The sequence below is a fragment of the Aulonocara sp. 'chitande type north' Nkhata Bay genome, linkage group LG4, assembly GCF_057382095.1.
Source record: "Aulonocara sp. 'chitande type north' Nkhata Bay isolate Kocher_YH1m ecotype deep benthic linkage group LG4, A_spYH_male_GT1.1, whole genome shotgun sequence".
Classification (NCBI taxonomy): domain Eukaryota; kingdom Metazoa; phylum Chordata; class Actinopteri; order Cichliformes; family Cichlidae; genus Aulonocara; species Aulonocara sp. 'chitande type north' Nkhata Bay.
Genome location: NC_141347.1, coordinates 21,582,661 through 21,605,256, shown reverse-complemented (window position 1 = coordinate 21,605,256; position 22,596 = coordinate 21,582,661). Strand labels below are relative to the sequence as shown.

At 40.1% G+C, this 22,596-nt stretch overlaps 1 protein-coding gene across 3 annotated transcripts; it reads left to right on the top strand.

Moving 5' to 3' along the window:
- The first annotated feature begins 545 nt into the window (after positions 1-545).
- tom1l2a (target of myb1 like 2 membrane trafficking protein a) lies at positions 546-21,864 on the top strand. 3 transcript variants are annotated; one of them, XM_086289092.1, is made up of 16 exons: positions 546-647; positions 5,021-5,105; positions 8,572-8,650; positions 9,087-9,236; positions 9,708-9,842; positions 10,688-10,831; positions 11,028-11,144; positions 12,059-12,192; positions 12,671-12,713; positions 13,577-13,748; positions 14,239-14,353; positions 14,884-14,959; positions 15,753-15,827; positions 18,541-18,600; positions 19,130-19,166; positions 19,294-21,864. In XM_086289092.1, the coding sequence occupies exons 1-16, from the start codon at positions 596-598 to the stop codon at positions 19,446-19,448; spliced, it is 1,629 nt and encodes a 542-aa protein (XP_086145218.1). In that variant the 5' UTR covers positions 546-595; the 3' UTR covers positions 19,449-21,864. The 3 variants fall into 3 exon arrangements, with proteins under 3 accessions (XP_086145218.1, XP_086145219.1, XP_086145220.1); XM_086289093.1 differs by lacking the exon at positions 15,753-15,827; XM_086289094.1 differs by lacking the exons at positions 15,753-15,827; positions 18,541-18,600.
- The last annotated feature ends 732 nt before the right edge of the window (positions 21,865-22,596 follow it).

The window sequence follows — 22,596 nt, the reverse complement described above, 5'->3', positions numbered from 1 at the left end:
GCCGCTACTTACCCCTGTTGTTTACGCTCAGTTACATAGCAACAGGTTCATTTTAAGCTGCATTCAAGTACTTGATCCCGTTGAAAAAGGCATCAACCTGAGACAAGACTCTGTAAGAGTTTTGCTTTAACCATAAATTCTGTCTTTTAAGTCTGAGGTTATCTTGTAATGTACATGTATGTCTTATATTCATAAAAGCACCACAAGTCGAAATTGTGTTTAGTTGGGATCACACATTTTGTGAATTTTTTTGGGGGGTAGGTAGCTTTTTCAAGATATGAGCTATTTATAGTCAACAACAATGAACGTTCATTTTTTATATTCCAAGGATTTAATCCTTGTCTGCATTGTTTTTATTAGCTGTTTAGAGTTATTATTCCCCTCTGTAATAATTAAATGCATGCACGTAGAAAAGGTTTGTTGAACATAGCTTTAGTTACTGACTGTGACTGACATCGATTGTAGCCACACGTGTCCAAAAACCTCTGTACGTGTCCAACTTTTTGAACCAATAGAATTCCTTGGTAGGCGGGACTTGATAGTACTGCCTCTGGGCCGAAGCCTGTCATTCCCGGGCGGATCGTTTGTTGTCAAGATGGAGTTCTTACTTGGAAATCCGTACAGTACTCCCGTGGGCCAGTGTATAGGTACGTTAGACCTGAAATTATTTTTTAAAGGCTTGCTGCTTCCTTCCCCCAACGTACTTTGAATGTGGGCCATCATATATTGTTTACTACTGGGCTCAAAGGTGGAAATAGCGAGCTAACGGGTGTCATCGTAGCAAACGTCATCTGCCTGGAATGGGCTCTCAGCTAATGTTAGCCAGCTAACCCATAACTTAGTCCGGTGTAATCACAAGAAATGCATTAAGTTGAATAACAATGCATATGTGTAGACACTGATTGCAGCTTAAGAAGATCAAATCAGGTTAACTGAAATTGACGCTATTGTATTGACATGACTTAAAGTGTCTTCAAGAGAGACCCAGATAACTTCCATACTTCCTTAGTTTCTGAACAATGGTTGACCAAACTGTGCGGTCAGCCTGGAGGTTTTTTCCCTCCAGTCTCTATACGGTGTGGTGCTTTTTCTCCCCAGGGGGGGCATATACGTGAGCTGCAGCATCCCTTTGGTGTAGTTGCATCAATATTTGCATTTCCCTTTTTGTTTTTCAAAGCAAGCTGAGATTCATAATAGTTGGTACCAAGGCCTGACCATGCCTTTATAACTGACAATGAGCCGGCTACTGACAACAGCTGTTTTATGAAGTATAAAGATAAGAATTTATGTTTACTTGAAGAATGTGAAAGTAGGAGTGTACTGTAGGTGCCGTAGGTACATTGAACTTTACTTTTTTTCGCCGTTTTTGTGAAAAAGAGTTAATGTTTTGGCAAACTACTCCTGCAAAACAGATGTGTGCGAGACTTTTAATTTCTCCCACTGTTTGTTTGTGCTTGCCTTTGACCAAGTGCAACAGCTGCTGTTTTTTTGGTTAAGTGTCAGAATTACTCATGTTTTTACTTTCTGCAGAGCCATGTAGTGCTTTAATCAAGCTCTCGACTGGGCAGAACCAGATGCATTTTTGTTTTTGCATGCAGCATGTCTTGGACCACCACCCCCCCTTCCATCACAGAATTGGCCTTGTCTCCTGCCAGATCTCTCCGGTTGAGCTGCTGCACTGTTTGGGGCTTGACACCCAGCTGTCATTTGCAGCGGTAGTGATCTGTACACCTCAGTGGAGGGGCAAAGTATCATCTTACCAGACACAAAGGGAATGTGAGAGTTCAAGCCTGACAGTGGAGATGTGTGGTAAATCTAATTGCTGTAAGAGCCCGATGCATTACCACAATTTGTGTCCATATTTAATAAAGACAACCAACCTTTGGCAGCTCTTACTATGACCATGGCACATGTATGAGAGGAAATGAATCGAATAATATCAAGACAAACGCATGGGACAAATAGGATATATGTGAGAGTGGAGACAACGAAAGGCAGGAATTAAAGAAGAGTCTTAAAAGTTCACTTTGTAGCCAGAGAAGGACTTTGTGGCTTTGTTGCCAAGTGCATGGCACAGCTTGCCTCTGTTAAAGCCATGTGATCGACTGGTTTCACTTGTGTGGTGTCAGTTCTCAGGGCTGGGGTGGGTGCTTTGACACAACACCGTGAATTAATGCACTTAGCAGGCATTTAACTCCATTAGTAGGCTCATGTTCAGTGTCCTTACAGTGTGTGTCACACGAATAGATCGGAGTTTTAGGGGGGCGTCCCTTCCTTCTGTCCTCTGCTGCCCGTGCTTTGCCCTGCCACAACATGACAATCCACTTGAGGAGATTACATGGGTTATCCCAGAAGAAGTAGCTGGTTAAATCTTTCAAACTCATGCTCTGGATGCTGTAGACTCAGAAGGTGGACTCAGAGGTGTTTTTAAGTGTTATTCATGTTTGAATTCACTGCATGCCTTTTTATTTTTGTAGATAAGTGGGTTTGTTGAAGCTGCCCAGCCTGTGAAAAGTTGATTTGAGAGGGGAGTTAAAGCATGAATAATTCATGGTTTTGAGGCATGTCCAGTGGTTGCATGGCCCCGTGAGACCCCTGGCTCTGGCATGACATCCTGCTAAGGGCCTCTGAGCTTCCCGCAGAGGAACATCTCCTGTCTACACTCAGGACTCATCTAATGACGATCTATGCAGTCAGAACCTGTATCGTATTTTGCTTCAGTAGAAAATCTTTTTTCTTTTTAAAAATTTTGCTCTAAGTCTCTGTGTTTCTATAAAACGGCAGCTTCCACAGACAGGATGGATGGATTTGGAGGGCTGCTGAGGAAGAAGGAGATGGAGCGGGAACAGTGATGAATGCAGAGCCAGTTCATCTTTGTCAGCTTTCACAGTCTGGCTTCCTTATTTCCTCCTTGTAGCCAAAATGCTATTAAATGAAAGGGTGGAGTGTGAAGGCGAGAGCCGGTCATTGGAACTTCTGTTTTTCTGCATGTTGTAATAGTTAAAACTGAGTACACAGCTGGATCACTCACTGTCAGTCAGTGTGGCTTTCCCTCTGAGATCTCGGCTTTCCACTTCCCAACTGACTTCTTGGCTCTTTTCAGTTAATTTACTGGCGTTGGAGGCTTTGGAGGAGCATGTTTTTGGCAAAATTTTATTGCATGTTGGGGTTTACCGTGACAGCTGGAAACTGCAGCGTTGTGAAAATGAAATAGAATGGTAGTCTGGTGATTACGGATCCAAGACTTCATCCAAACCTCTTCTTACAAAGATTACTCTTACGTTTGGCTATATTTATGGCGCTTGCTTGCACACAGTGCTCACATCTCAAAAAGGGAACTTAATAGCTTTTTCATCTGTATTTATAATTGCAAAAACAAACAGTTAAAAGTAGTACTGAGTTAAATCTGGTCACATTTTCCATTGGTCTATTTATTATTTCAGTAATCTATATTTCTACTGATATGAGCCATGAGCTCTGGGTAGTGAATGAAAGAATGAGATTGCAGCCTTGAGGTGACTGTAGTAATGATTTAGCATAGGGCTGTTCGATATAACGATATATATGACGATATAAAAACGTCTATAGTTTCATTTTACGCTATGTTTGTTTTGTGGTGTCGCAAAATAAACTGTTTACGGCAATATTTTTTCATCGTTTTGATGGTCACTGTAGTGGCTATATTAATTTCTTCTTTCTCTCTTTCTCTTATATTGAATATAACCACACTACTGATGGACAAGCGCCTGTTTTTATGCGTTGTCGTTAGCAACAACGACGGTAACACCATCGCGTGTCCGCTTGTTTATGTTCCACATAAACCTTTCACAATAAAGCTCAAGATCCTGTTGAGACTTTTCAAAATAAACCGAATCACGTGAAAGAGCAGATTATTTACGGATGAGAAGTAAAAAAGAGCCGCCAGGTGCTAAAAAAATAGACCTTAGACTCAAACGTTAGAACAGGCTTTTCCCCGCAGCACCCTGTGTAATAAATACAAAGAAAACGGCGGCTGTTACAACTTATGTCTAAAAATGTATTGTTTCATGCATCGGTTAAAACACTCGACTCCAGGTACATGACGCGCAGCTGGAAACACTTCCCGCAAGTCGAGCTGCCCGAGATTCACAGAATTTACAGAAAATGTTACATTTTTGTGATTTATATCGTTATTGGGACGATAGAATTCTTATATCGGGATATGAGATTTTGGTCATATCGCACAGCCCTAATTTAGCACTACATGAATGAAATTGAATTGAATGCAAACAAGCGAGGTGGCTGGGGTTAGGTTAAGCAGCATGGTCATTCGGGAGGGGCTCAGGATATGGCCTACTTCCCCTCATTGCAAGAAACCAGTTGAGGTGCTTTGGCAATCTGACTGGGATGCCTTGTGGAGGGTGAGGTCTTTCAAGCATGAGAGGAGGCTCCAATGCAGAACCAGGACATGTTGGAGAAATTATATCTCTCGGCTGGCTTGGAAACCCTCAGACGAACTGGAGGAGGTTTCCCTGGGGGAGGAATGTCTAGACTGCTGCCTTGTGACAGATCCAGATAAGCAATCGAAGATTGATGGATGGACAAGTCTGCGACCACATGCTGGCTTATTTACACAAGTGTGCTTGTGATGTTATGTAAATGAGGGTTGCTTTAATCAGTGTGGTTTAGCTTGAGAACAACTGAGCCTGGCTAAAATGCAGCACCATGGTAACACATGAGACAGCTGGCATTGTGCAAACCATGAATTTTTCTATCAAAAGTAACATTTCGTTGGGTGCAGCCCCAGCGCTGGTTAATGTCCACAACTTATTATTCTGCAATAGTCACATTTTGTGTCGTTGCACAACTGAGTCTGAACTTATTGTATATACTGATGTGTCTCTTGTTATAAGTGGTAACTGATTTTAACTGACATCCTAACAATCATAATTTGTGTCACTCAAACCTTGCCTTTTGCATAGACCGTACACTGCAGTTAGCTTATTAACATAACAGTTGAACTCTTTGTGTTTTCCTCCAGAGAGAGCAACAGATGGAGGCCTACAGAATGAGGACTGGACCCTCAACATGGAGATCTGCGATATCATAAATGAAACCGATGAAGGGTAAGCGCCTTCATTATTATTATTATTAGGTTATAATTAGCTTTATCAAGTGGGATTAGCAAGGGTATTTAACCCAAAATGACTCAAGTTCCTGCTGTGGTTTGTAATGAAACATTCATTGTTTTATCACACAGTGGCTAACTGAGAGGCTCGAGCAAATAATACACTGCCCACTGTTCTTTGCTGACAGACACTCTACTACACATGGCCTTTTGTTTCTTTAGGTATGACTGACCAACTGTCTTATTGTCTGAATAAATGAATGAATGAGTGAATGAATGAATAGATTCTCATGTCAGCCTCCCACACTGAAAAATACCAAGCCTGCACTTGGTGAACATGTCTCCCAAATTATATAGATTTGCAGCCATAAAACCAGACGATTGGCATTTATTTTATTGAGCTTACACAAATCTTTGTTTATTATTACTAACATGGAAAGCTTTATCTGGGCATGGAGAAATTCTGCGGCTCCGGGTGGTTTGGGAAAATAAATTAGAAATATTTAGGTGAAGTGTATTTTATTTGTGTTTAGTTATTTTTTTAACTTGTAGTTCTAAATTGGAAGATTATTGTGATATTGAAATATAAAATAAAATAATTTTATTATTTTTCATCGCTCAAAATAAGCGTCATACTCGCGGAAGCCGGTGTACCCGCCGAAACGCCGTGCATTTATCGAGACTTTCAAACCCAGGTAGGCCAATTATTGATCTTCGGATCCACATTATGTTGGCAGCTGTTCTCCACCATGAACTACCGTATGTTAAAAACAAACACTGCTCACGCCTCACAGATGACAGCTTACAGTCCTGCGTAAAGATGAAAGTGACTTCGTACAGCCCCGATTTGCAGACGCTGTGCGCAGAGGTTCAGGAGCAGAAGTTCCATTGAAAACATACCACGGCAGACCCGCTGCTTTTCAGCATCTCTTTATTGACCACTTTTCACACACAGTTGCTGTACATACAGCTGGCTGTAGCTGTTCAGCTCACAGCCCGACAACACAACAGCAGAAAGAGCACAGACTTTAAGGCGGCGAGGCGTGATTGCGGGTGCCGCTCAGGTGCGTCCGACTCCCATGCAGCGGCGCTGCAGACCACGCCCCGCCACACACATTAACCAGGTAAAATACATATTTAGGCAGAATTTTGCAAATATCTATTTTTCATTTTTTAGCAGCATAGTGCTTTTTTTCCAATTACTTTTTAAAAGTCAGGTCAACGCTCCAAAAGCCCAAAGGCGATATAAGGGTGGCGGCTCACAACAGTTTTTGTTGCTACATGGATGATTTTAGTTAAGCTGAGTGTCTTTCCTTTTTTTTTTTTATTATATTTTTTTAAGAGTTCAAAATGTGTTAATTACATAAATAAAATAAAATTTTCTCTGTAGCACTTCATGGATTTCATAAGCAACACACTTTAGTTGCTCTGTGGATTCTTTTAAAAAGAAGTTAAAAACTTTGCTGACCCCTGAGTTAGACCTTTGGCCACAAATAAGTAAATCTGAATGACTGTTTTAATCAGAATGCACTAATAATATTGTTATTAATTGGGTTCTACTTTGCATAATATAGTGATTATAACTGCCATGCAGAAAAGCCCATAATATCAGAATTAATTACCACAAAACACTGGCTCGTAGTTAGTGTACAAGGTGTGATCAGAAAGTTCCAGGATTCCTCAAAAAAGCTGAAACCGTACTTACTAACCGCATTGACATTTTTTTGACAAGCTTCCCCTCATGGTTGTCTCTCATTCAGCTAAAGAGAACTCATTTTCCTTTTCAAGAAACTGGTTTGTTATAATTTGAGGTTTACTACTTCTGCTTTACACTTTTATTTGCTGTGTTCATAAAGGGACACATGGTTAACTCGGTAGCGTACAATTGTCGGGTAGCATTTAAATGAAGTTCAAATGGTACTAAGGAAGGCACTAAGAAAACATATCCCCCACACCATTACACACATTACGGTTGATGCAAGGGAGGATGGATCCACTCTTTCATGTTGTTTATGCCAAATTCTGACCCTACCATCTGAATGTCATAGCAGAAATTGAGGCTCATCAGACCAGGCGGTGTTTTTTCCAGTCCTTTGCTGTCCCAATTTTGCTGAGCCCGTTCTTAGCCAACAGGAGTGGCACCTGGTGTACTCTTCTGCTGCAGAAGCTGATCTGCTTTGAGGTTTGACACGTGTGTTCAGAAATGCTGTTTTACGTACCTTAGTTGTAACGAGGCATTTTTACCCAGAAGACTGAAACTGACTGGATATTTTCTCTGTTTCAGACCATTCTCTGTATTCACTAAAGATGGCTATGTGGGAAAATCGCAGTAGTAATACTCAGATCAGCCTGTCTGTCACCAACAACATTGCCACGTTCAGTGTCGCGTAAATCACCTTTCTTCCCCATTTAGTGGTTAAAAAAAATAATTCAAGGAGGGCATAGAAAATGGTGATGACAGTACTTTTATGAAACAGTTGAAAAGACCATTTTGAAGGGTTTATTGGTCTAATATAAATAGAAAACCTTTTTTGTACTTTTTTTTTTAACAGAACAGTTTGATCACGTCTTATCTCAGGAAAAAGTCTTAACCTGTTACAGACATTGATGCATGATAATCAGACACTTCCATTTTCTGTTAAATAGCTAAATGTATTTTTTGCTTCCCCTTTTACTTTATTTTTTACATTCTTCATGCCTACACACACTCATTGTCTTGACATGCGACACAGGCGCTCTCTGGGTCACGCTTGCAAAACAGAAGGCATGAGAGAGGGAGTTCAGCTTCACAGAACTTATTGTCTTCAAGATGTTTAGCTAGATAGATCGAGTCTCCTTAATTCCAGACTTTGAAATGCAGCACAAACATTTGTGCGACGTTTTAACACATGCTAATGTGTGCATTTAATTATGAAAGTTTGACAGCAGATGGTAAGGACTAAATCAAGATATAGCGAAAATACATGTACAGGAAACAACAGGGAACTGTGGAGAGAATCAGAAATGCAGGGTAGATTATATTCAATAAACTCAGTCATGTGCAGAGGGCTGTCTGGGACCATATATATATAAGACAATATGCTTCCCTCCATTTCTCTCTGTTTCAGCTCCTTCACTCTTTAAATGTACTGTAGCTCAGTAGGTAGTCCATAAAAGCGTACCGTCTCATCTGCAATGAAGATGGACAATGTTAGGCCGACAGCCAATCTGAACTCTTCATGCATGGGCAGCTTTTGATCTTGCTGTGGGACAGACTTACAGTATAGTCACACAGAGAGAAAAGAGTGAGACAGATGGTATGACAGTACTTCTCTGTTTTAGTCAAATAGATATGCTGACGGACTTGAATCGCATCTGTTAATGTGGCACACAGGAGAGTTTATTCCATCAAAGTCGGTGACGTTACGCTCACTATAAGCAGAGGGTACTTTGTGCAGCTGTAACTTTCTGCTGTTCCTGTCTAGGCCAAAAGATGCCATGCGGGCACTGAAGAAGAGACTGAGCGGCAACAAGAACTACAGAGAAGTTATGCTCGCACTAACCGTAAGTTCATACTTCTTCTTGGAACTATATTGCAAAACTAGGAATAAAGTCGCTGAATATATGAGCAAGGCACTGGTAGACAAAAATGACTCACTGGGCCATGCCCATGGTGTTGATGCTTTTCAGTGTGTAGGTTTTTAATGTCACATTAAAGGGAAAACACTACTGATCTTGTGCTCCTGGTCATTTTATTTTGCTCTGTCATCCTCTGCCTTCCACTGCATGGCCTGTGTTTTTCTGCCTCTTCTTTCCATTTGTTTACAGTGGCTATGCCCTTTGAGCTGTCTTTATGTCCTCCCACATCTTTGATAGCTCTGCTAGTTGGAAGGCCCTGTGTGCAGCAAAATACTGACTAAGTCTGCCTTTTCTCTGCTGCTCCCCCCCACACACACAAACTTTTTAAAGCATCTTTGTTTAATCCTCTCTCTTCCTGTAGGTATTGGAGACATGTGTGAAGAACTGTGGTCACAGGTTTCATGTCCAGGTGGCCAACAGAGATTTTATTGATGGTGTTTTGGTAAAGATCATCTCCCCCAAAGCCAACCCCCCAACGATCGTACAAGACAAAGTGCTGTCTCTTATACAGGTATTGGAGCGCTCTCTGTATTTGCTGTTTTTAAATGATAAAATTCTTTTGCAACATATTTTCTTTTTCTTTTTGCTTTTACCAACACACTCCATTGCAGAATTTTAAATCAGGTGGGCACAACATGCGCCACTTCACACGTGTTGCACAACAGCTTCAGCCTTTTGTGATTTTATCTGGTTACCTGAGGTCACCTCAGCCAACAGATGGTGTTCTCCATTTCTCTTTTTTGCGCTCCCTTAAATATTAATAGGAACGTTTTGAAGGAGATCCTGTGGATAGCCTTCTTGTAGAGATATTTGACTAATTTAAAAAAAAAAAGAAATTCCCTAAGCATTGGAGCAAAATAATGTCCGTACTAGTAATGTTACGTGCTTTCATTCAGTTGTTGTTGTTGTTGTTTTTTTTTAGTTGGTTTTATTAATACCAAGAATTGAGAGCATACTAAATAATTTGTCTGTGTTTTGACAGGCCTGGGCAGATGCCTTCAGGAGTAGTCCTGATCTAACTGGGGTGGTGCATATTTATGAGGAACTGAAAAGGAAAGGTGTTGAGTTCCCAATGGCAGACCTGGATGCACTGTCTCCGATTCACACACCACAGAGGGTAGGGAAGAAATACACAAATACATTCATTCACTTTTTTGGGTACACTTTTTTTAGTGCTGGGTTGTACCAATGTTTGCCTTCAGAGCTGCTTTAATTCTTCATAGCATAAATCCAACAAGGTGCTGGAAACGTTCCTCTTTGTTCATGTGAACATCACAGCATCACACAGTTGCTGCAAATTTGTCAGCTGCACATCCACGATGGGAATCTCCTGTTTCATGTTGTTTATCCCAAATGCTGACCCTACCATCTGAATGTTCCAACAGAAGGGGCAACATTTTTCCAATCTTATGTTGTCTAATTTTGGTGAGCCCATTCAAACTGTAGCATCACTGCTCTTCTGTTATTTTAGACCATCAATTTCATGTTTAAATGTAGTCTGTGTTCAGAGATGCTTATGGTTATCTGAGTTAGTGTTGCCTTCCTGTCAGATCAAAGCAGTGTGGTCCTTGTCCTCTGACCCCTAACATCTGCGAGGCGTCTATTTTTATCCAGAGAACTGACGCTTGCTGGATATTTTCTCTTTCAGACCATTCTCTGTAAATGCCGGACTTAGTAGATAAGCTGTTTCTGAAATACTCAGACCATCTTGTCTGGTACCAACAACAAGTGTCAAATTCAAGGTCAATTAAATCACTTTTCTTCCCCATTCTGATGCTCGGTTTGAACTTTAGCAGGTCGACCATCCCTTCTTGGATTTAATGTCTGAGTTGAGTTCCTGCCCCTGACCGATCTGTTATTTGTGTTAATAAGCCATTGAACAGGTGCACCTAATAAACTGGCCTAGAGTTTTGCTTTTTGGGGTTTTTGTTTTATTTATTTATGTATTTATTTTTATCATAGGGGACACCAGAGGTAGATCCAGCCATGGTCAAGTACCTTGCCCCAACCTCACCTGATCCCACGACTCCTAAACCTGCCTCACCCGTTCCCCCTGCCACACAGGCCCCTGAAATTCCCAACCCCATCACAGCAACTCCTGAACAGGTGAGGGACACCAACCTTTGTTCAGCTAAATTAATTCACACAGCATTTTTTTTAAAATAATTTTTGAATAAAAAAAGCTTTTTTCAGTGTTTAGTGAGTTTAAAACTTAAGTACAGTTTCAACTTACGCTGCTGTGCCGCTGATACCAAATTAGTCCAAATGTTTTTCATTGACCTTTGATCTTGTGTGCTTTCAGATTGCCCGGCTGCGTAGTGAGCTGGACGTAGTGCGAGGAAACGTCAAAGTCATGTCGGAGATGTTAACTGAGATGGTCCCAGGTCAGGAAGAGGCTTCTGATCTAGAACTGCTTCAGGTTAGATTAATACACTATGAATTTCACTATAATGCATTCAGTAGTTGCCTGTGTTGTGTACAACTTCATTGTAGTTAAAAAGAATAAAAATCCAAACAAAATAAAACCCAACTTGGCATAAATTTAATTCAATTCTTAATGCATATCAGAAGACATTTGCCATTCTGAAGAACAAGTCTTTAAAGATCACAGATTTTTCTGTCACATTCTTTCTTATCAGAAGATTTATTTTAGGCTCCTGTGAATTCTTTTCTTTATATACACCCCCATGCATGATGTGCATTCAGAAAGCCAAATTCTTTCCAACACTGCTTTTAACTGCCAAGTGTTGTAATTTTGTGCAGCCACCAGGGGGTGTTATGGGCTAAGTTTCATGCTAACCTGCCAAGGGCCATTTTTCTGTGGTAAAATTCCTTAAACTGGCAATTAAGCAGGTCAAATCGCAACATTTTCTCATGCAAGCTCATGCAGATTTTAATCTTTGAAGGCCAGAAACCCCTCAGGTATTTGTATCAGCTCCAAGTATCTGGCCCCGGGCTAAAGAGCCTGTGCCAGTGTAATTGTTATGTAGTACCTGACTCACTTTGTTATTTATTTCAGGTAATGTAGAGAAAACTGTAACAGAATTTAGTTTAACAAATATTTTTGACTTGCTTAAAACTAAAAGCCTTTTGTATTATATTTATAGAAAGCTCTCCACCCATTCGTGAGTCATAAATAAGCAGCATAACAGTTTATGTACTGGCAAATGGAGTGGTTTATAGAGGGTTTTTTGAGTCATCAGTAGACAGACAAACACACGCTTGACTCTCTGAGTATGTGTCAGCTTGTCCGTTTCTTTACAGCTCACTTTTTCTCAAATTGATTTATAACTTAATATATTGATCAATCTGTTCATGTGACACTCTGTCAAGGAGCTGAACAGAACATGCCGAGCTATGCAGCAGAGAGTGGTCGAGCTGATTTCGCGCGTCTCTAATGAGGAAGTGACCGAGGAGCTCCTACACGCAAATGATGACCTCAACAACATTTTCCTCCGATACGAGAGGTGAATTCAATCAAACTGCATTAGTGTCACAAAAAGAAATACTTGTTTGTGTATTTTGGTTACTACCTCGATCACTAGTGCTTGTTAGTTTTTGCTTTTCTGGTTTGGCAAGATCTCGAGCACAATTTAAAAGATGACTCTCTAGATATCATTAGACCTAAGCTTATCAGGTTTTCTTGAAAAAGAAAAACCTGCATGACACAGATCGCGATATAACAGGTCAAACGGACTCACTGTACTTCATAAGGTTACATAAGTGGGTCAGATCAGTTAAGATAACTGAATCATTATGAATCGAGATTTGCGATTGTCCAAATATTGCACGGTAAAGCACTGTGCATTGTTTATGTGCTCTGTGGGCTCTTAATGCTAAAACTTTTCTTTCATCGTGTTTGTGTTAAAAGAGCGTTTAAGCTCAGAGAGCATGTGGCAAAGTGTTAATTGTTTTGTTTTTTGTTTTTTTTCATGTTGCTCACAGGTATGAGAGGTACAGGTCAGGTAGAGCTGCACAGAACAATGGGGTGAGTACCATAAACAAAGAGTAGAAACAAAGAACAGAGGCCTACTGGCTGAAATTGCATGTTTTCTTTTTGCACGTATCATTATTCTATTCTTTTTTTCACATTTCACTACATATACCTTTGCCTAACATTATGGATGCTGTGAGAGATGATTCAAACATTATCTGAACTAATAATCCCCCTCAACTGTTTACCATAGCAGCATTCATTTGTAATGCAAGTGGAATGCATTTTAGTGCTTTGTAAAACTGAACGAGCTGAGCGCTGCCAAACTTCCATTAAAAAGTGCACATTTGCCAGTTTGAGACATTTGCCAATGGACTGGGCCATCTCTCACTACATCCCACATAGCTGTTTGTGTTTGCAGCTTGTTGATCTTTCCGTGTGCTCTGTCTGTTTGTGTTGTGGCTAGCTGATGGAGGCAAGTATAACACCACGACCACATTCAGTCCAAGCCAGTGTGCTGGGATGAACTGAGTGATGACTGTCAAAACGTCTGTTATATGAATCTCGTGTTTAGAGCCTTGTGATGTGTGAACACTGGTTCTACTGTTTGAAACTAGATGTTTTATTTCCTTCCCTCCACCTTTCATGGTGTTCCTTCTCACACATCTGTAATCTCTTGCAGCTGTTTATTCGGCTCCATTATTGCTCCTTTGCATAGCTGCCAATCCATGACTGCTGGTTTAGAGTGTTGTCTGAAATTGTGTAGCATTTCTGCAGCTAGAAGCATTTCTTCTCATTTAAAAAAAAGGAGAAAAAGCAATAATTTAACCTTTTACTTGGTGTCACAAATGCTGCATAGTTGCATTGTTTTATATTTGTAGTTAACGAGTATATTTCACTTGCTCTCCTCTTTTCAGATGTTAACTGAAGCCACAGAGGACAACCTGATAGACCTGGGCCCAGGATCCCCAGCTGTGGTAACACCCAGGATCACATCCAGCCCTCCACCTAGCTCCACTGTTGGAGCCATGGCTTCTCCTGCCCGCAACCCCACTGCAGCATCCCTATCCAGTGCTCTAGCTGGACTTGGTAAGGATAAAACATAATGAAATCTATTTTTTAGGATAATAAAAGGTGCACAAGAAGCACCTTTTTATTGTTGTAAAATTAAAATTTTCCTAATAATCCATTCGAGATCCATACAGACAAAGTAAAAGCATGTTTTTAGAAATTGTTGGAGCTTCCTGTCCTCTCAAATCCCTGCAGACCTTTGCTGGTTCTTACATGACAAAAGTTAAATTTGTAGCTAATTGTTTTTAACTAATTGCAGTAAAATTCACTGAAGTGTTGTGGTTCAACCTTAGAGGGATTACCTCTTATATTTTGTGCAGTAATATATGGTAATTACACATTGCCAAACTGGAGTGTTGTAAGTCTGGTCTATAATTAGGACGTCTTAAACTTTGCTGCATTAATTTTAAATTCATTTCTCTGTGCCACTTCTTTCATCCTCTTTCATTTTACTTTAATCTTTGCTCTTCTCCATGTTCTGCTGTCTCCTGCCACCCTCTTGATCCAGATGTAGGCTCAGAAAGCCCGAGCGGCACCCCGTCGTCTCAATCGGCCCAGAACCCGGACGACTTTGACATGTTCGCACAGACCAGGGGGAGCTCTCTGGCTGAACAGCGCAAAAAGTAGGTCTACATTTAATTTAGCTCCCTTAATGTAATTTATTTTGACAAATAGCTATTTGTAATGTGCTCACTACATTTCTGAAATGCTTGATATCCGGTTATATTTCCTGGAGTGCCTTTTGAATTCCTATCGGGACAGGCTGGATGTTAATCTGGTATTTTCTCCCTGCGGCTAGTTTATTGTGTTACTTTTGGCTACTCACTGTGAATAAATAAGTATGTTTGCCCATTTTTTTTCCACTACCTGAATGTTACTGTGTTTTTTGTTTATGCAAGTTGTGAACAAAGGGGTCCACTGGGGTGTGTTTTAGCTCAAGGGTCTATGCCATGAATCAACAAAATCCCTAGTTTGGACAGAACTGAAGACTTTTGTTGCACTTTATTCTTCTCTTTCTTAAGAAGAAATGTCTTGCTTGTCTTCTCTTTGGACAGAGATGATATTAAAAAAAGCTGTCAGACATCATCTTTGCTCCTAATTCTTTTTATACACAGCTTAATTCTTCTTAATCTGTTTCTGGTTTTGTACACAGTGTAAAATATGAAGACCCTCAGGCTCTGGGTGGCCTGGCCTCTGCTTTGGGTGTTAGACAACAGAATACAGGAGGGGTGAGTACAAATAAGCATGGCTGACGAGCTTTTTTAGCTCTCTGCATGTGATGGCTTGTAACACTGAATACTTTACAGTGACATTTGTCCTGATGAAGTGCTTCTTGAACTTTGACCAAACAGAGGCTTGAGGTTTTCTCATTTTTGAATACCTCAAATATAGTGCTGTTGTCTATAGTGTCTATGCCAGTCATAAGCATATAAATGAGTTTTATGTACAGAAGATGGGAGCAAAGTCTAACTGGGAGTTTTTATACTGTATCTGAACCACTGGTACTTTTTAGCCATTAGTGTCAGCACTTCTCCCAGTTATTAAAAAAACATGCATTTAGGTTTCTCGTTCTTCAAAGCAGATGTCTTTCTTCTTCCTTTAATCTGCTCATCTCTAAAGTCAGTGCTCACAGAAACTCTAAATCACTGACTAGCTTCAAGATTTTTAGTCATTCTCTCTGAGCACACATTGCAGTATATTTGCTTGGCTATCTCTAGGTACACATACACAAAAAGGTGGCACCATTCTTTAGTTGCCTTAGGTGATTTATTCCTTGTTTAGAACGTATACTTCACTGAGTTTTAAATCTCTTCTTTTTTCCTTCTTTATTTTCCTCATTTTCATCTTTATGCAGTGATCCTTTGCCATTTTCTTATGTTGGCCTCATTTATTCCCTCCTCTCTCAGTCGTCTTTTGCACATTTGACTTCTTCTCTGTCTTTCTCTCTCTGCACTTTGTGCTATGCTGTGGTGGTGGGGCCTTTCTTCTTTTGTGTAAGGTGTTATTCTGTTGTTGATTCAGCTGAGGGTTAAAGGGGATGATAACCCAGCAGATCAGGAGCTGCCCATAGACAGCTGGCTTATTACCCAAGGAATGGTGAGGACTCTATCCACAGTGTGTCCTCCTACCCCTCCCTCATGTCCACCTCATGTTAGCCTCCTCCAGCATTGTCCATCATCCTCATGAGCTGCGCTTCATTTTCAGCCTCATCTCACCTTTTTCCCAAATCTTCCCAACAGTCCTACTTCCAAGTGGCTTTTCCTTCTAAGAACATCCATGTCCATGCCTAGTTTAGATATTGTACTGTAGTCTTGGGCAATATGTCATTACAGATATTTAAACTAGGGCTTATTTTGGAATCTGCTTCTTCTGAGTTACACTTACAGTCATGATAAAAAGAAAACACACCCTCTTTCAGCTGGAAGTTTTTACATAACAGGCCATAAAAAAAAAACAACTAGCAAGTCTTAAAATGAGGTAAATACAGCCTCAAGTACAAAACATGGCATATTACACTGTGTCACTTTCCAGGAAATTCACCTCTTGGTCAGACTGTGCAATGCTCAGGGAAATTGCAAAAAACTCACGAGCATGTTAAATCCATTAGAAAAAGACTGAACAAGTGTGGTTTATAGTATAAAGTGTCTTCTTTCTAAAAAGAACATGCAGCAGCGTGTTTGTAAAACTGCATTTGAATAAACCACAGGACTTCTGCAACAGTGTCCTTTGGACTGATGACACCAAGGTGGAGATATTTGGCTATAATTCAAAGTGCCGAACAGCATATCAACAAAAACGCCTCAAATAAAGTGTCAAGCACAGTGGTGGAGTGGTGAGGATTTGGGCTTGTTTTGCAGCCACAGGATATAAACACCTTGCAGTCACTTTTCTAGAGGACAACAACTAAAAGCTTGGCCCAAATTGTGTCATGCAACTGCACAGTGATCCTAAACACAGCAGCAGATCTACAAAAAATGACTGAAAAAGAATGGCGTGGGCATGTGAATTCGGTAACTCAAGAACAAGGTGACGTAGAATTTTCAAACTGATTTTCAGCGACTTTGACCTCAAAGTCAGAGTAAGCTTTCTGAAGGCAATGTAGGATTTTGAAATTGATAGCATCTCCACCAGGAGGCTGAGGGAGGAGTAGCACTGGCGGTTGTTAAATTTAAATTTAAATCAAATTTAATCATTTTAGAAGATGCTAAGAATCAGATGGTTTTTTTTGTTTGTTTTTTATTATAACTTTGTATGTAAAACTGTAAAATTGACAAAGGGGTACTTTCTTTTTACCCTGACTGTAGCTCCCAAATTGGTTGGCATATTAATACAGAATTTCTTTTATCCATACTGCCCACCTCTATTGTACTCTGTTGACCCAAGCGTTAAAGACTATACTCATTACTGGTGCTCACATTAACCCCTCCATGGATGTTAAAATGAGGCTGATGGGTCGCTAGGAACTTTGACCAAGCTCCATCATCATTTAACGGTCACTCACTAAAAAAGCGGAGGAGTAGAGATGCTCCTGCTACACAGCAAAATCCAATCAGCGAATCCAAGTACTCATGAAATATCAGCCAAGCATAAGAGAATTATTAAAAGTGATTGTGGTTTGCTGTGTAGTGGTGAGTATTTTGTCAGTTGTCCTCTAATGGTCTGTGGATCTTAGATATTATACAGTTCACTATTACCTCACATTCTAACACATAAACCAACTAACAGATGAAGCAGTAGATGTAGAAGAAGATGATATGTTGATTTTATAAATGTTCAGCACAATGTTATACACTTTGAAGTTATATCAGTGTTATTGTTGTGAGTCATAATGAGGACAGACTTCTTTTTGTGCTCTTTTTCTATTTTTTCCTCCCTTTTTTCACACAGCTGCATGCATTTTTTCACTGCCACTCTGCCTTGGCCAATCTTTTGATATGCATAACCTGTGATCTCACAAGGAAACCCCACCAGTGTTTTTCTAGTGTCTGTAAAGGCCTTAGGAAATGGGTTTTGTTCTCTCTAGTTAACTTTGAGACTGGGCGATGGTCTTTAACTTTGTCAAAATAGATGAAATTAATGTTGCAGACTTTAATTTTTAAAGGGTTCAAGTAACTTTTAAAAAATTTACCAGTTACTCCTCAGAGGAGGTTTCTTGAGTCACGGTTAAAGTTCACCTTCGCCTCCTCCTGTAATGCCTCAAACTCCTTAATCACTCTGATTATTTGGTGCTCACACAATCTTGAACACAAATGGACACCATCCAGTCTGACATGGCTTCCATCACCAGTGTCACTACATGCCATGCAGCGATGCTCATGCTCTGTGCGCCCTGTGTTTTTGAGTGTGTGTGTGTGGGTGGGTGTGCAGGGTTCCCGTGCCTCTCGACAGTCCCTGTGCTTTCAGCCTTTTCCAACCAATCAATCTCTTAATCACGTTCAAGTGATTTGCTAATTAACTAATGATGCGGAATAATTAGCACGGCTGTGTGTGACATTAGTCGGCAGCTGTTAAGCCATGTCAGCAGTACAGACTTAATGAGAACAATACACAGGCCGGCAAGTCCTCTTCTTATACAGAGGAGTGCTCGGCAGCAGGTCGTTGCACATGATAAAACAATAATGGCACAGAATCAAGAGAGGTTGAGTGTCTTTCAAGCATTTTTTTTATTATTATTATTGTTTTTCTTTTTATCTTTTCTCCTGAGCCTCTGGTGATTCTTGTTTTTGTGTGTGTGCGTGTGTTACGTTGTTTTTGTTGTCGTGTGGCTTTGTTGCTACCCCTCGTTGTTGTCCATGGCTTTGCTCCATAGATCCCAGTATCGCAGTCCTCTGTCATGGATGACATAGAGGAGTGGCTCTGTACTGACGTGGTGAGATTTTAATTTTTCTTTTTTTTTTTAACCTTGATTAACATTTTTGTTTTTCTAGCCTCTCTTTCTCCCTCTTTTCCACCCTTAAAGCACTTTTCATCCAACCATTTCTTATAACTGCATACATTTGACCTTGGTTTTCTTTTTCCTTAAAATCTTTACCGTAATCATTCACCTTAATCATTTCCAGCAATCACTTACATAACTGTTTGCCATGAGGTGAGACATATGTGGAAACAGTGCTAATGATAATTAACCTAAAGCAGCTGCAATGGTCTTCTTTAACTTGTGCATGTGGTGGTTGTGGTGGTGCTCTAGAAGGTTTCTCATTATGGAAAATGTGGGGAGGATGCATGAGAGACGGATCCTTCATGAGCCACTGGGTTTGGAGTTTGTGGGAACTTTACAGGCAGCTGACTTGTGCCGCTTGTGCTGTCGATTTTACACTCACATTAATTAACTCCGTTCTTGATAGTTTTCTATAGAAATTTGTGTCTTATGTCATGTTTTTTCTTCTTCTTCTTAATAGAAAGGTGATGCTGCTGAAGAAGGGGTAACTAGTGAAGGTATAGTCAGTTGATTCACACCTATGGGTGTGTTCTGTTCGCTCAAATGTGTGTGGGAATGATTGAGAGTCTTAACACTGTGACCCTCAGCTTCCATGTTTCTGACAAATCAATTTGTTTCTTTCAGAATTTGATAAGTTCCTGGAGGAGCGAGCTAAGGCTGCAGACACTCTGCCATCTCCCCCAGGATCTAACCCTGCTAACCTCTCCCACCCCGCCCGTGCCCCGAGTGGCTCCCATAAGAAGACTGAACGGACGGAAGATGCCCTCTTTGCCTTGTAGACTGTTCTCAGAGGACCTCGGTTTCTCTCCAGGGCATCTAAAGGTCTTGGCCCAAAATGACCCCACCCGCCACCCTCCAAAACAATCCTCCTAGTCCCATTTCATTGCTGACTGGCATTGGTGTAGCAACTGATCTCCACCTCCTTGTTGTTATCTTGCCAGAGTGTTGCTCTAACCATCAGAGGTCCAACAAGTTTAATGCACATTACTGCGTTATGTTTTACTGTATATGGATGTATTAATCTGTCAGTGTGGGATGTACTGCTCGCAGCCCCGCATCTCATTCCATAACTCGCCACCAAAGGAGAACAACTTCACTTAACTGACATGTGGTTTAAAAATGTGACACCTGACCGTGAGATTACTGGGAAATTTCTCTGAAGGTCTACTCACAGAGTCAGTATGGAAGCATTTTATTAGGAGTATATTGTGTTATTTTACTACATTTCGGCTAAATGCTTATTTATGCATTAATTGTTTTATTTTTTTGTGTTATATACTGATCGATCAGTGCATTTGTTAAGAGTTGTGGATTTCTAGTTATGCTTAATACTGAGATATTCGTGGCAGGGCAGCGCCTCTTATTACCCAGTTTGCTTAAGGCACTGTAATGAACAGTTTCATGTTAGCAGGCTAATTTTGCAAACTAAGATTATAATATTAGCTAATCTCTTTAAAATGTGTATGCCAGCATTCCTCTAACCAAAGGGAATTAAGAATAATAAAAATCAAAAAATGTACTAGTTAGGATTCACTCTTATCTCGTATCTATTTCAGATAGCTAAGGGGAAGGAAGATGCTCATTGAAAAGCTACAAGAAGTTAATGTAGAAAAGTGCCGCAAACTGCAAACACTTTAAGCCATTCCAAAGAATATTGATGCTTTAATGACAAACTAGTTCTTCATTTTACCAATCGAAAAATAGTGACATTCACACGCTCAAAATAAGTTGCTGGATTGTCAAAATTTTCCTCCCCCCGCCGCGTTAATGTCTGTGCACTTTGAAGCAAAAAAAGAAAAATCTGTATTTTGTCCTTTTGTGTTTACAAGATGCTTACTATTTTTCTAGGGGATGGGAAATGATCTTAAGAATGAGTTCATTTTGCACATAACTTTTCTAACTATGTAATTAGTGCGCTTGTTTGCCTAACAAGTGGATAGATGGACCATTGGACTGTTGGAAATTCCATAAAGATGCAACACAGAAATAAAGATTTAAATGATAATGTCAGCTTAGCACTGGCATCATAATCATCTACAAGACAAGTGTGCTGTGGTAACAGATGCATTCACACAGGCAAATCTTCACATACTCCATAGTATTTAATCAATATACCTCAAAATACAGAAATGGTGGTTTCTGTAAAAAATCTATTGGGTCATAATAATATCAGGATCACTGAAAGTATTATTTTGTTTTCCCCTTCTGTATTTTTATAATTCATGGTTAAAAAAACAACAAAGGGGAAACGAACAACTGATGTTTTTGAGGCCGAGGTTGAACCGTGCGGAAAGCAAGCACGATTTTGCGTTCTTTGATTTCGTGCAGTCAAACACATTACAGTTTATTTCCTGTGCATTTTCAACCTGCTATGATTCATCTGCTCTCATTGGAGCTGCTGCCAAGCATTTCTATGACCGACTGATTTCAGCAGAGTTGCTCTGTCGAGAAAGGTTTTGTCTTTGATCCGAGGCAAAATAGAAAATCCGTCTTATTTGCAGCTCTTTTTCCAGTTCATTTTAACACTGCACTTCAAACAGATTTTCTTTTTCTCCTTTCAGTCGATTTAAGACCAAAAGCCTTGTTAATCAGAGGCAGCCCATTTGCACCTCAGTTGTAAAGCTTCTTGCTAACATAGATGCAAAGGTGACATTAAAAATGTATTTGTGTAATCAATGTATTTTAGATTTAAAAAAATAATAATGATAATGAGCTTTAATTTTCTTTCATGCTGTATGGTTACACTTGGTTTTGAGGGTTTATTATCATTGCCAGATAACAAATATAAAAACATCTACCATGCAAGTTGAACAAGGACGGTTACTAAAACTGTAACAGGAGATTCTTTAAAGGGAACTTTGACAGTTTTCTGTGTTTGTGTGTTCTGTAACTTTGCATCTGTAACAGAGTGTATTGTGTTAACTTGCTCTTATGAAGCTTAAGTCCTGGTTGCAACATGTATTCCTCTAAATTCTGGCTATCTTTAAAGTGGTAACTGAATGTCTTTAATACCCGCGAAGCGGGATATTTAAGCTTGTGTTTCGTGGACATGGAATTGAGGCTTGTTTTCTATCGGTGGGTGCTCCATGTCTCTCTGGCTGTGCTGTCTGCTGCCATTACTAATGGTCAGATTTGTATTTGACCTAATGCACGTATGTAACTGCCCAATAAAACACTAGCAGTGTGTGACCTCTACCTCATAACTGTTTGTGGTTATTTTACACTTAGGGGATCTGTGACTAGTCTCTCTTTTCTCATGTACATGCTGATGCAACCCAGACTCAATCTTGTACTGTACTGGTCATTCATTGTGAAATGAGCCTTTCACCCTCTCACATGTGGTTGTTTATGGGCATTTGCACAACATAGATCCTTAAAAGAATCATTTTTTCCTTCCTTTACCTGAGGACCAAGACTAGCCAACTTTACAAACTCCGGCTAACAAACGGACGAGACTTATTGTTACACACTTGACCACCAACCATGCTGGACTTTATATAATCTTACCAAACTTTACTGACAACTTAGCAGTGCTACTCTAGGTCACTGACCTATTTTCCTACAATACCGTTGTGGGGTTCTGCTTTTGTGTTACTATAACAGTGCGTTAAACATAGACATTGTGAAAGATTGTGTTTCAAATGAAGTCTTAGGGATACAACAAACAAACAAAAACACCCGCATTGCCTGTTTGTACGTTACTAATTATTATAGGAGAGGGAGAAAAAATGTAATGTAAACCACCATTACGAAGAGTTGCAGGAACTGTTTTTGTTAAAATACACGTGCTCATTTTTTTCCCTTCTGGCTACATGTAGTTGTGCAGTTTATTTTCCTCCTGCTGTTCCTGCTTCCATCATTCCAGGAGCGAAACACATGATGTAATCGCTAGACCCAAAGATGCAACGTCAGATCACCCCACTCTGA

Excerpts from the sequence above, each read along its gene's own strand:
- tom1l2a (XM_086289092.1), top strand. The coding sequence starts at position 596 with ATGGAGTTCTTACTTGGAAATCCGTACAGTACTCCCGTGGGCCAGTGT. Across the intron at positions 648-5,020 it reads TCCCGTGGGCCAGTGTATAG|AGAGAGCAACAGATGGAGGC; the intron begins GTACGTTAGACC and ends GTTTTCCTCCAG. Across the intron at positions 14,354-14,883 it reads CTGGCTGAACAGCGCAAAAA|TGTAAAATATGAAGACCCTC; the intron begins GTAGGTCTACAT and ends TTTTGTACACAG.